Here is a 14,575-nt window from a genome sequence, read left to right as displayed (position 1 = left end):
TTAGAAGGGAAAAATGGATTTTAATATTGCAAATTTCATAATTATTTAATTTTTTGGAATTCAACTCAATTATAATACATCTTGTAGTGCTGATTCAATTAAAAGTGTGCTCACTTTTAAAATATATGTAGCAACATATATTAACATGTTTTCTTATTATATACATTATTAAATTATGCTTCAATAATTATTGAAATTTATTTAATAAAATAATGAATTGAAATTTATTTAATAAAATAATGAATAATATTGTTTGATTAATATGAAGTATAAATTAATTATTATAAATTATTGATTCAATCCATCTCCTAGATAAATGATTAAGAGGTCATGAGTTTAGTTCATGGTGGCCACTACCTAGGATTTAGTATTGTGCAAGTTTCCTTGACATCCAAATATTGTAGTTGTCTTGTGAAATTAGTCGAGGTGCACATAAATTGACTTGAACACTCATGAACATCAACAAAAAAACAAAAAAAAAAAAGTTATTGATTCAATCACGGGAGTAATACGAACTACAAAGATGATAATGCAGATGATATGAAAAGGTGAAAAAGATGATGGTTATATCATATGTACATTTGACTGAACTATACTTTCTATTGAGGTTAAATTATTTACTTTGAATTGAGATGTCATTTTAGAGGCATGGACGGAATTTTGAACCTCTATTTAGAATCGAATTGACAAAAATTAACATTTGGACACAAATGAAGAAGAAGGTTACATTAATCAACTTTTTTATTCTAATTCTTTTAGCTCCACGTACCTAGTTTTTTTTTTTTTTTTTGCTCATCACCAGTGTAGACTAGGATTGACAAAAATTTCGGCGGTATCGGGTCCACGTGGGTCCTTGTCCTGATCGGGTGGGGAATCTCCAGTTTAATCGAGGATGGAGGTCAAATCGGGGATTATAATCGGATCCCTGATCAAAGATGGGCAGGGACGGAGAAGGTATCCCGACCCTGTCCCCATTCCCGTCTCTGCAGGGGTATTTTCCCCCATCTTCGCCGCCAACCCCAGTGAAAACTTCGTGGGGAATAGATAGAAAATTATTTGTATTCTTTTTACTTTTAGTGTTTAGAGAAAAACATTCTTTTCATCTCTAGATTTTAAGTATAATTTTCATTTGATCCTTAAAGTTTCAAAATGTTATATTATTAATCTTTTAAGTTTTGAGTTTTATTTTTAATTTAGTCTCAGTTTTAAAATAGGCTTAAGTTTTGAGTTTTGATTCAATTTAATCCATAGGTTTCAATATTTACATTTTTTATTTTGATTTTTAACATAATACTCGATGTTGATTTTGATGTTAATGTTGATTAATTTAAAATAATTATGAAGTGAAATTGCAAAATTAATTTTTATAATAAATGGAAATGATAATGAAACTTAATTAATTATAATTCTTTTAGATTAATTAATAGACATCAATACTAGAAATTGAGAGTGAATATTTAGTAAAAAAGATAAATCTCAAAATCTAGAGACCAAATTGAAATTTCAAAAGTAACAATAACATTTTGAAACATAGAACTAAATTGAAATCAAAATCAAAACTCAAAACATATTTGGGATATAAGGAGCAAATGGAAAGTAAATCTAAAATCTATGGGTAAAAATTTTATTATTCTCTTATTCTTGTTCCTTTTCTAGGGTGTTTGCAAAAATAGTAGAGTTGTGAACTCTTGAGCCTACGATATTTATTTAGGAGATTTCACATGATTTTTTAAAAATTTTCCATAATATTTTAGTATAAGATTTTTTTTTTAAATTAATAAAATATAAAATTCACACTTTTTAATTGTGAGACTGATGCATGAGTTGACAAGCATCTTGAAATTGTGAGAATGGATTGGGGAATGGAGGAATGGGGAGACGCAAAAACGCAAATGCCCCAACTGTCATTTTATTCTCACTTTGTTTTATTACAGCAGTTTGATTTTAGGTCATTTGATTTAGGTTCGTACTTCGTTTTTTGTGTGTTTTGTGTTTCTGTGTGTTTCTTTGTGGTTCAAACCCTTTTTTTTTTCCTTATGATCTTTCTTCTTACTAGATTCAATTCAAATGTAATTGATCAACTTCTTAGAAATATAAATTTTGCAACGTTTTACTTGCTTAATTATGAAATTCATCCCTTGTATACGCATTCCTCTTAAACTGTGCTAATGCTACCCGTTTCTTGTTTTTCAGTCTTGATATTCATTATTTAGTATTTTTAATGGAAGTGAAACTCGATACAAGGTCAAAGAAAAGAGGTAACTAAGATTTAATGAGTAGCGAGTACTCCGTGAAATTATGAGTTTTTGATACGTTTGTAGGAGTAGATCATTAATCATTTAAGAGATTGAAAAAAGATCATCCATACAAAAATCTCTTCAATTATAAGATCAACAAATACACACAATGAAGTCAATTTCATAATTTCACTTCATGCTGATGCAAACGAGTGGGGTTAGATTGATTTGGTTTTTTCCCCATTTTCCATTCCCCACTTCACAACTCATCATCTCTCCTGAAATTTAACTCAACCCCTACTCTGCAGCTCTTCTTATTGGATTCCATTTATTAACTATCATTTATGACCAAGTGGACATTGATGATCACAATTTCCAAGCAACCCCCATTGCCCTTTAATGAGTTGCAACTTTTCATTTTCCATGACGGCCACATTCTCAATGGTGGGTTTAGCTTGGTTTTCATGCTATTGGCTGCTGCTTGTTGCTTCCTTAAAGAAATTTAATCAACTTTTTCTTTTGGGTCAAATCCTAAAAACAACTTTAACACTCTGATGATCTGTGTCAATTTCATTTTCTATTCGTTGATACATTAACATTATTCTGTGAATGGAACAAAATAATTCAATAATGAATGATGATGCAATTTCTATCTCAAATTGTTTCCACATTCTTGTTTGACTCAAGAACATGATACAATCCCACTTTCCCATTTTACACAACCCTCTTTCCTTTTTTTTCCCCCTTTTTTTTCCATTTTTGTTTTGGAATATGGAAATGACTCCACTCCCTTAATCATCCCATTACTTACAAATACTGTGTGCGTTGAGCGATATATGTCCCAGTTTGGTGAGTGCCTCTTATCTTGTCTCACGTTAAACAACCAACCCCTAACTTTTTGTTATTTTGCTTTGTCAAACGTCGTTCATTATCTTCGGACTACAAGATGAGACTGCATCTGCAACTGTGAGGAAGATATGGTCTTGGCCTATCAAATCTACAAACTCCGACGCGTGAAGTTTGTTGATCACCACGGGCCCCGGATTTGCTAGAATGAGCTGTTTCCACCAACATAACTTCAGGTTAGGAGATTTGCTTTCAAAAAGTTAATTGGTCACATATTAAACTAGTTAGATGATTCTGTAAAAGGTGAAGTTTTTACCTCAATTTCTCTTTTCTTGAGACTCCCATTTAGCTCTTCCAAAGCATGTATACCACTGGTGTCTATGTCAGTAACAGCTTCAGCATAAAACACAAACAGAAATTAGTTTAATTGGCCCAGCAGTGTCTCGAATGTTTTCTTCACTGTTTAATTAGATTCAAAATGCCTTGAAACAGATACTTACGTGACATTTCAACTATTAGAAACTGGATTTTGTTCTGGTATAACTTTTTCGTTTGTTCTTCCTCATCAACCAGCCATCTCAATATCCTGTAAAGACATCGAAATTCAGCATCATTTCTCAATATTTACAAATACATGTTGCTTATGAAGTTGTATTCTCTTAGATTTCAAAGACATTGAACTTTAAAATAAGTGAAAACAAGACAGTGTTGGGCTGCTTGAGGTGACTTTCATCTATATCTATACCTTTCCTTGATGTAATTGGAGTTGGAAAAGTAAATTGCCGAATCAACTCTCACTATCAAAATGCCGGGAACCTTGGTTGCTTCAGGATATTGCAGTATGTTTCGGTAAACGGTCGTCCTCGGGATCTTTCCAAGAATTGCAGTCCTTGGCCTGGTAACTTGTAGAAGAATTTTGGCGAAGGAAATGCATACCTACAAAAAGTAAGAGAAAAACGAAATAACTAAAAGAAGTTAGTATAAAAAAAAAAATCTGTTTTGATATTCAGGAGCTTTAGATGGAGTTAGGTAGGTATTATTTACCGCAACAAGAAGGCCTATCTCAACAGAGAAAAAGATGACACCGAAGAAGGCTCCCATACAAGCAACAAAATCAAATTTATCAATCTTCCAAATCAGTTTCACTGCGTACAAGTCGACCAAGTTGATCACAGCGGATATGATGATAGCAGACAGAATCGCATGAGGAGTATATTTGAAAAGTGGGGTGAGTAATGTCAAAGTTAGGAGTACTACAATGGACATCACAATGTTGGAGACTGCAGTTTGGCAGCCAGCCATGTAATTTACAGCGGATCGAGAGAATGATCCTGCAGGCAATGATATGGACACAATCACTTGACAATGACATGATATTTAGGATAATTAGCAGTCAAATGAGGCTCTTATTCTGATATATTTACTTTTCTTTCCTTTCTCACCTGTTGCTACATAGCAGGAAGTCATTGAACCAACAACATTCATGACTCCCATTGCTACCATTTCCTTGTTCCCATCTATTTGATAGTCTTTCATTGAAGCAAACGTTCTTCCAATCGCAACGGCTTCCTAAAAATCAAACAAAAATTCAGAACATGAACACAAAGAATGACTAATAGACTTTCTTCCAACAGTAAAGTAGTTTTAGAGTAGGCTCACCGTCAATGCTACCATTCCCGCCACAACACCGATCTTAATCCCTTTCGGAAGGTATTGGCCTGATAAATATAAGTCCTTTACAGATGGGGGATTGATTCCTTTCTTTATGTGTTTCACCTTTATAAGATAGTAAAAGACACATTAAGAAAAGGAGATGTAAAATGATCAATCTTGACGCAGTATTAATTCATATACTCACAATTGCAACTCCTTCCTTATCTGCACGAGTAATGTAAACCAAAAGGGTGGACAGTACAACAGATATAAGTGGAGCAATTGCAGGCACCCAAAAGAGCCTCTTGTTCCTCTTCCCCTGCTCCATATCAATGAGAACAATCTTAAGAGGGGCAGTAGAGAAATAGATGAGTTCTTATATTATTGGTGATGGAAGTAAGGGACTTTACAATGAATTTTGCAAATAGAAGGAAACCAAGGAAGGTTGCAGCAATCACTATCGTCTGCCAGTTCCACTGTGACAAAGTATACAAGGTATTCAGTGAGAAAGGAACTCAAACATGCTGAAACTAACAATTTTTCATTTTGCAATCAGAGGTGTAGAACTCACTCCATGTTGTATCGTGCCAAATATCAACTGCATAACAGAGATAATATCTGTTTTATTTGTGAATTTCTTTATGCCAAGAAAGCCTTTTAGTTGTTGGAGAGCAATGGTGACGGCAGCTCCACCCATGAAGCCAACAATGGCAGCATGAGACAAGAAGTCAATAAGGAATCCCAACCTGTCCCGAGAGTTTAAATTTATACTCCATAAAGTGGAACTTGAGCAGGGGGTTTCATAGAAACATATAAAGGCATATGAAACTAACAAGTGTGGCTGTAAAGAAAGTATTGAATCACCTCAGAACTCCAAGGGTGGCTTGTGTGATCCCTGCAAAGAATGTAGCTGTAAATGCTAGCCGCCTGTAGTCTTCTGGATTCGTAGAAGAATCGATTGCCTCTTGAAGCAGTGTCCCCAACAAGAGAGAAACAACAGCAACTGGACCAATGGCTATATCTCTTGAGCTACCCATAAGTGCATAGATTAATGGTGGAACAAAACTGGAATCTGCAAGATTTTGACAAAGAATGAGATTAACCTCACAAGAAAATATTTAAAAAGCAGCATTGTCAGGTGTTAGTAGAAAGCACAAAAACTTACATAAACCATACTCTGGAGACAAATTTGCAAGCTCGGCATACCCAATATCCTGATAGTGAAAGAAAGAAATCAGTCATTAGCAAGTAGTAAAATGCTTTAAACTATGCCTCTTTAGAATCTTCCTTGATCAAAATCAATTCCCTATGAAAGTTTAAAACTTATACCTGTGGGATGCAAAGACTAGCAATAGTTAATCCAGAAATAACATCTCCTTTAAACTTAGCCAAATTATAAGTTCTTCCCCAATCAAGTATCGGAAAAACAGCCTGGATGCCGAGGATAAATTTCCGCTTCTTAGTTTGATCCTTGAATGAACGGAGAGGATCATCTGGGAAAAATGTTTCTTTCACTGCAGATTTGATTTCTTTGTAGAGATTTTGCTTTGGTGGAACCCCAACTCTGTGAATGTATCTCTCATCCTCTCCTTCATTATCTGTAGACGAACATCTATAATCCATCTCCTTTCTTTCAAGTCCCTCATCAGCTGAATTCTCTCTCATGTCACTCATTTTAACTGTCAGGTTATCACCTGAATTTGTAGGATACTTGTTAAAAACATAAGAATCCAAAAGAAACAGATGGCCATGGATATACGAACAAATATTACAATTTTAGATACATTCAATTCAAACACTAAATCAATCTATCTAATACAAGTGAAAAACTAAAATCTTAACTATAGACTGTGAAAACTGACCCCTAGGGAAAATGCAGAGAAAAGATTTGGATACGGAAACTAGTAGCCGAGTTCTTTCTTATATATACACATACACACATACAAAGACAGAAAGACTAACATTATTCGAATAACCTTAAAATTACTACACAAATTCTGCGACACTTTTGTTTGCTTTTACTTGTATATATTGTTCTTTTTTCCTGAGGACCACAAAAGAGCCTTAACGAATCCGTAAAAAGGTCATTCCAGACATACCATTAACATTCATCATAATAATAATCACTATATTGTACTTGAGTCCGACACTAGAGGCTGACAATGCACCAGAAAAAAAGGGTCAATTTCAATCCATTCCCTCAAACAGAACAAAAAATTACCTTATATTCTCCAAAATGGTACTAAAATTCAAGAACAATAATCATAAATTCATAATATATTAAGGAAGGTCCAAAAACTTAATCATCCAATTCCAAAACATCTAATCATGGAAGGTGGCATATATATATGATTTTGATTATCATCAATTTTCACAATGTAGCTTGAAAAAACTCCATAATATTCCTAAAAAATTGGAAGAATAATAATGTGAGAGTTATATTCTTCTACTAAGTACCTTTGTCTCGTGTCCTTCGTTCTGCCTCTCATAGGAGAAAAAAAAAAAGAAGCTTTGGGTAGTGGAAGAAAATGTATTCCCTTTGTTCAAAGCTGTTGATTAATAAGAAGAGATTATTTTGACACCAAAAAGGGGGGAAAAAGAGGAATTTTGCCGTACAAGCGATCATAAATAATAGAAGAGTTGATGAATATTGAGTTCAATTGTTGCAATGGAAGAGTTTGTGGATTTATCTGGCAAAACCTTTTTGCTTGCTGATCTTTCTTGTTCTTCCCCACACTTGATGGTTCTAAACGTTTTTCTCTTTGAAAGATCCTTCTTCTAGGACTCATAAAATTAAATTTTAAAATTACTCAAGGGATTTTATTTATATTATATAAAGCCAAATAAAAATGACGAAATGATGACCACATACAATGAACCCACAAATTTTCCTATTTTTGGGTTGAAACAAAAACTGTTCTGGAGATTCTAGCCACGCATGCATGTGAGTTTCTTTCTTATCTTTAATAAAAAGGGAATAAGTTTTTCTTTTTCTCGTCCTTTTTATTTACTTAATAGATAATAGATAAATAATACCTATAACCTAAGTGATTTTTTTTTCTTTCGTCAGTGAATATTGCTTTGCTTGGTAGATTATTAAAAGTATATTATAAAAATTCGATAATTCTCATTTTAATTAAGAAGGATACAAAGCTATTTATAGATAAAATGGTTAACAGAAAAGCTTAAACTATCCAAACGAACAGTAGCCGTTTCTCTAACAAAATACAAACTGACGTACTAATTAATGTTAACGTGGTTGTGCATTTAGTTGCTGAGAAAGAAACGAAAATTTATGAAGAAAATGTTGAGCCACGTGGAAAATAGGGAAAGAAAAATGTTTAAAATATAAAGTTGTTATTCGTTGGTAGGGGCTACTTTGTAGTGTGACTGGGCGACCAACAGACACGTCGGATAATGTTGAACTTGGTCGGTTTTTGGTCGTTTGTTCAATATGTAACTGGGCGACCATTTCAAACCTATGAAATTGAACTGGAAATGTAGGTTTAATTAGGAAATTAGGGTAGTTTTAAAAAGAATTTAGGTAAAAAGGTTACTTTTGAAACTATTTAGGTAAAAAATATAGTTTTTTTTATTTGAGAGTCCGTGTCTTTATCTTCGAACTATGTACCCCAACTTCATACAACTAACGAAAAATAAATAGAAAATAAATGGAGTTAAAATAGTAACGGTTTGTTCTTTGTTTATATAAATAAAGTGTATAACTTCATTTGATGTATGCCAGCTTGGAATAATAGTGGTAGCTTAACAAATTTTTTTTTATCTATAATTAGTACAACGTTAAACAATTGATGAATGAAGTAATTGTATAATTTCAATATTTCTATTTATAAAACATGGTATATTAATTTTTTTTAACAACAAAATGGTTTATTTAAATATTATCTAAATTTAGTTTATAAAGTTAAATTTTAAAATGATTGATATTTTACGATTCAAATTATATTTTATTTAGTTTAACTACACCACGTTTAGTATCACTCATCATAAAATCTTATATATATTGTGATTTTTTATATCTCATATTATTANTAATATATTTTTTTAATAAAGTTTTTAAAATCAATAGTAATCATTTCAATTTCAATTTTTAAAGAATAAGTAAAAAAATTGTAAAATATGGTATAATAATTAAGAAAACAACAATATCATATATCAAAAAAAAAAAAAAGAGAGAGAGAGAGAGAAAAAGAAAAGATTTGTTTTTATAGAATATTTGAACTCGGGTGGAGAGAGGAAAAAAATGAGTTTTTATAAATTTATTTCCTTGTTAGTTCGATGTTGTATTGATTATAATATTCTTTTTATAGTAAAGTGATACACTATTAATATTTAAGATTGAAATTTTCAAAACAGGAAAAAAACGAAAACGAAAAAAGTAAAAAATAATAATAAAAAAATGATTGGGGTTGGATTTGAACAAAGGTGGGGTTGAAAAAAATATAAATAAATATATTTAAAATTTTGTGTTTGGTTAATAATAATGAAAAAAAAAAGTCAAAATATTAACTAATAAGATGTTTAATTATAATATATTAAACTAGCATATGAAAGGTTAATTTTTCTTTAAATCTAAATCCTATAAAATCATCTTAGCTAGAAAGATTACTTGCATAAAAACAAAATTTAAAATCACTCCAGATTTCAAATCATTTTAGTTTTACAAATAACTGAATTCATTTGAAATATGTTATAATTTAAAATCATTTTCATCAACCTTATTTGGAAAGGATTTTACATTTAAACCATGCTTAATGTTTGCTAAATTATAGTTAATAACAGTTTTTTGTTAATGGATAAAAAATCCAATAATATTGCTTCACTCACTTTTGAAAATTTATCATTTATCCTTCCATACCTATATTAACCATGTTACCACGAGATTTCATGAGAAATTTATTTGTGAGATTTGAACTTTTGTATTTGTATTAATTTCAGTACAATCTCTAATACAATATCTTTTGACGCTTTCAAAGTAAACTTTAATGTTTAAAATTGTTGATCTTTCAAAGTAAACTTTGATGTTTAAAATTGTTGATCTTCTTGAATGATCGGCATTTTATGGAATTTGAACTTTTGTATTTGTACAATTTCTAATATAATATCTTTTGAAGCTTTCAAAGTAAAACTTTAATGTTTAAAATTGTTGATCTTCTTGAATGATCGGCATTTGGTGGAATTTGAACTTTTGTATTTGTATTAATTTCAGTATAATGAGTACAATCTCTAATACAATATCTTTTGATGCTTTCAAAGTAAATTTTAATGTTTAAAATTATTATCTTCTTGAATGATCGGACTTGGGCTTGATCTTGGATGATCGATCAACATTTAGGCTTGTTGATTTATTGGATGATTGGTCTTTGGCCTTGTTGGCTTATTTGGATAATTGGTCTTTGGGCTTGTTGACTTATTGAATGATCGGTTTTTGGGGTCTTTGGGCTTGTTTACCTTCTTGCATAATCAGGCTATTAGCCTTTAGGATTGGCCTTTGAGCTGGTTGATTTATTGGATGATTGACATTTGGGTTTGTTGACTTATTGGATGATTGGTTTTTAGGCTTATTGACTTATTGGATTATCGGCCTTTGGGCTAGTTGACTTATTGGATGACTGGCCTTTGGGCTAGTTGACTGGTTGATCTTCTTGTATGGTCTTTAGAGTTGTTAAGATCGACCTTTGGCTTGTTGAGCTTCTTGGAGACGATCTTGTTAAATGATCGACCTTTGGACTGACCTTTGGGCTTGAAGACCTTGTTGGATGATAGGCTTTGGGCTTGACGATCTTCTTGGATGACCAGCCTTGAACTTGACGATTTTGTTAGATGATCAGATGACCAGCCTTGAACTTGACGATTTTGTTAGATGATCAGCTCCTCTATTTATAGAATTCTCTGGTGGGCCTCGTGGGCTTAGACTTGATTGGTAATGGGTTTGGCTCCTGGACTCAATTAGTTGGATTTGGGTCTACTTTGGCATTTAGGTCAAATTAAACCTATTTTTGGACTTAATTGCACTATAGCCCAAATTATAATATTTTGGTCAAATTAATTTTACTCAATCCAATGTTTGTGATGAAAACACATAATTTGTCTTCGGACACATGTCATCTCTTAATTGGTCATAAATTTGATGATTTAAAATTTCATTATTAATTTAGTAAATGATAAGACAATTTGTAATTGATCCAAAATTTCTTTTTCAACCACAATCATATCCGATGTTGTCAAATCTTTTCTTCTTAAATTAAATCCATTGATTTTGTCTCTTATTTAATTTAATAGAATTTATTCTTTCCTTATCTATTGTATTTATTTAATCTGAAATAACATTTCTATACAATCCATTTTTTTTTTCTAATCTTACATTGGAATATAAAAGGTAATGTGTAATTTAAATCAATAAAAAAAATTAAATGGTCATCTTATAGAAATTTTTTAAATTAAAAATCAAAATAACATCAATTTTAATATTGTGTATATTTTTCAAATCCACACCATGTAAATGGTAGGAAAAAATATCTTTTTGTCCCTATGTTTTGGGTCTAGTTTCTATTTGATGTGTAGGTTTTAAAGTATTATACATTTAGTTCTTAAGTTTTGAGTTTGATTTTAATTTAGTTCACATATTTTAAAATGTTACAATTTTACTCTTAATATTTGAGTTTTGTTTCAATTTGGGTTCTAGATGTCAAGTTTTATACTTTTAACCTCGATTTTTCACTAAATGTTTATTTTTCGTCTTAGTGCTAATGTAAGTTAATAACTTTGAAATAATTAATATAATTATAATTAATTATGTTTCATTATTTTTAACGTGTTTAAAATTAAATTTAAAATTCACTTCATAATTATTTTAAATTAATTAAGAGATATTGACGTCAACGAGTGGAAGTGGGTATTTTTAATAAAAATTTGAAGTTAAAAATGTAAAATCTTGAAACCTACAGACCAAATTGAAATAAAATTTAAATCTCAAGGGTAAAATTGTAACATTTTGAAACTTAGGGATTAACATTTTGAAACTTAGGGATTAAATTGAAACCAAACTCAAAACTTAAGAACTAAATGTTTAACATTCTGAAACCTAAGAGTCAAATAGAAACTAAACCTAAAATCTATGAATTAAAAAGATATTTTCCCTTAAATTGTAACTAGTAAGTATAGTTTAATATTGTGGCTAATGTTGGTTGAAGCTAAAATTAAGTCCAATCAAAAGTCAAAGTTCGGCAAACTCGCTTAGGGGTTGTTTGATAGCCACTAGACTTGGGTTGCGTGGACTTAAAAAGTCCACCCGGTGTTTGATGTCCGTTTGAAAGAAAACGGTGGGTTACAAACCCACCATTTTAACCTACCACTTTCTCTTCCCGTTTCACATGACTTTTTCTAGGCGTTTTAATTACTTTTCCCAATTTTCTCTCTCTCTTTCCCTTCACGCGTTTTCATTATTCACCTCTCTCTCTTATCATTTTCTCTCTTCTTTCGTCGTTTAGTTTGTCTTCCTTCATCTCGTCTCTTTTTCCTCATTTTAGCTCGTATGAGTTGTATTCTCAGACTTCATTCTATATTTGCATTTTCTTGTTGAACGATGCATTTCTCTTCTTCAATTTTTGTTGTATAACTATTTTTTTAGATCTTGTAGATATGAACTATTTTTTGGTAGATCAACTAATTTTTGGTAGGGTCTAATTTTTTTTTTTTTTTATTTTTTTTATTTTATAGTAGATATGAACAATTTCTTGGTAGATCTAACTTTTTTTTTCAAGATCTTAAATCTTTTCGAATACTTGGTTTCTAGCTTAGGATTTGTACGTTTTTAACTGGATTCCCTCATATTTTATTCGTCCTTACATGTTTGATTTTTCGATTGTTGTTGGCTCTATACTTTTTTGGATTCGCTTTTGTTCTAATTTAGCTTCCCGTCATTTTGGGCATCTTTTTGACTTGCAAATCTAACTCTCTCTCTCTCTCTTTTTTCTTTTTTTATAGATCTGAAATTATTTCGAATCCTTGGTTTCTGGCTTAAGATTTGTAGTTCTCGTTTGGATTCCCTCATATTTTATTCTTTCTTGCATGCTTGATTTTCCAATTATTGTTGGCTTTGTACTTTGTTGGGTTCGTTTTTGTTCTGATTTAACTTCCCATCATTTTGGGCATCTTTTTAGCTTGTATTTTTATGACTATGGTTTACTCTTATAATTTGTTCTTCATCTCTTATGATTTTTTTTTCCACTTCTGGTATGTTATTACAACTAAGACCCTGTTATTTTTAACGCACATGGACAGACTCGTTGCATGGAAAATCGATATAATAGGCACGCCTACTTGAAGGGCTGACTAAAGATGATAGATGCGACCTAATTGATATAATAGACACGGACATACAAAAGACGGACTTCTTCCTCGTTGTACCGTAAGAGAAATGACTATAGTACTACACACGCCTACTTGCTCAGACCCACTAGAATGAGCCTAATATTTCAACCTAAAAACATATATTTTGTCACTTTATTTTTTGGAACGGCCACATCTTCGGTCGTTTGATATAATTTTTGTGATGTTCAGAAGAATGTAACTGTACTACACTATCACATTCTAGTCATCATTATGAAATGGAAGGTAATTATTCTATGTACAATTTCAGTTCGACATATACGATCCATATTATATAAACATAAGCTGTTAAATTATCTAGTTATTCAACATTTATGTGTACAACATGTTAATTTTTTTTTTATAATAATGTTAAGTTAGCAAGATTCAATTGCATACATACAATATACCAATTCATAAGTAGTTGAGTTGCAATATGACATGTATTTTGGTGGTATGTTTTACAAATTGAAGAGAATTAGAGTTTTTACAGTTTTTGAAAAGAATACGTTGAAAAGAATCTGTTATATTTTACAAACTAGAAAAATAAAGTTTTTCCAGTTTATGTCATAAAAGGGTTGAGAAAACCGTGTATAGTTGAAAATTCATCAACAATAATAAAGCAAAAGCAAAAACAAAAACAAAAACAAAAGAAAAAGAAAAAGAAAGGAAAAAAAAACCAATCTCATTTACAAAAACTGTCATCAGATACATTGACTCAACTCAACTTTGCACCCAAACATAGACTTTCAAACTCAACTCAACTCAACTATGTATTCCAAACACAGATAATAATTACCAACTCAAACTTTGCACAACAAATACAGATAATAATTACCAACTCAACTCTTTACTTTTACCGTGAGTCAATCGCTCTGTTAGTTTAGATATATTTTGAGACCAAAAAACATCTATCATTAATTTTGAGACCGTGTATTATTTGGAGAAATTCCTACTACCATTTCAAAAACTTTTTTCTAACTTTTTAAATAATTTTTAAGATGAACAATGGAGGGTCCCACGTAATGAAAATACTATTTTGTCTTTCATTATAGTGCCTACAATTTCATAGTTACAATCACAATTTTTTATACCCGACTTCAATTTTAAAACTTGAACTTCAATTTTCTATTTTGTTTGTTTCGTGTTTTTGGCAAATTTCAACTAATATTTGTGGAAGATTTATTGTTATTTTTAAAGGAACAAATTTGATAAATAAAAGTTTCGTTTGGATTTTTTGTAATTGAAAATTTTCTTGTCAAAAAAATTCTTGCGTGATTTTCCATAAAAATTGGAAAATTGAGAAGTTCCCGTAAATTTTAATTGTTATGAGAAATTCATGGAAGTTTTTTTCTCCATTTCAAAATTAAATATGGAAAATAAAAAATTTTTAAATTTTTAAAAAAAATCTTAAACTATCCAGGGAATTCCCGTAAGTTTAACCGAAA

At 30.9% G+C, this 14,575-nt stretch overlaps 1 protein-coding gene across 1 annotated transcript; it reads right to left on the bottom strand.

Moving 5' to 3' along the window:
• Window positions 1-2,797: 2,797 nt before the first annotated feature.
• Window positions 2,798-7,528, bottom strand: LOC120085417 (sulfate transporter 1.3-like). The gene is made up of 15 exons (XM_039041379.1): window positions 7,437-7,528; window positions 7,194-7,285; window positions 6,066-6,430; window positions 5,902-5,950; window positions 5,601-5,808; window positions 5,308-5,482; window positions 5,147-5,212; window positions 4,942-5,055; window positions 4,743-4,859; window positions 4,526-4,652; window positions 4,128-4,414; window positions 3,829-4,019; window positions 3,584-3,669; window positions 3,400-3,476; window positions 2,798-3,295 (listed from the first exon to the last, which is right to left on the bottom strand). Exons 3-15 carry the CDS (start codon window positions 6,408-6,410, stop codon window positions 3,152-3,154), a joined length of 1,986 nt encoding a protein of 661 aa, XP_038897307.1. The 5' UTR covers window positions 6,411-6,430; window positions 7,194-7,285; window positions 7,437-7,528; the 3' UTR covers window positions 2,798-3,151.
• Between the last annotated feature and the right edge of the window lie 7,047 nt (window positions 7,529-14,575).

This window comes from Benincasa hispida, chromosome 9, assembly GCF_009727055.1.
Source record: "Benincasa hispida cultivar B227 chromosome 9, ASM972705v1, whole genome shotgun sequence".
NCBI classification, from domain to species: Eukaryota; Viridiplantae; Streptophyta; class Magnoliopsida; order Cucurbitales; family Cucurbitaceae; genus Benincasa; species Benincasa hispida.
Note: the sequence above shows the minus strand (reverse complement) of the source record. Positions and strands in the feature narration are given on the sequence as shown.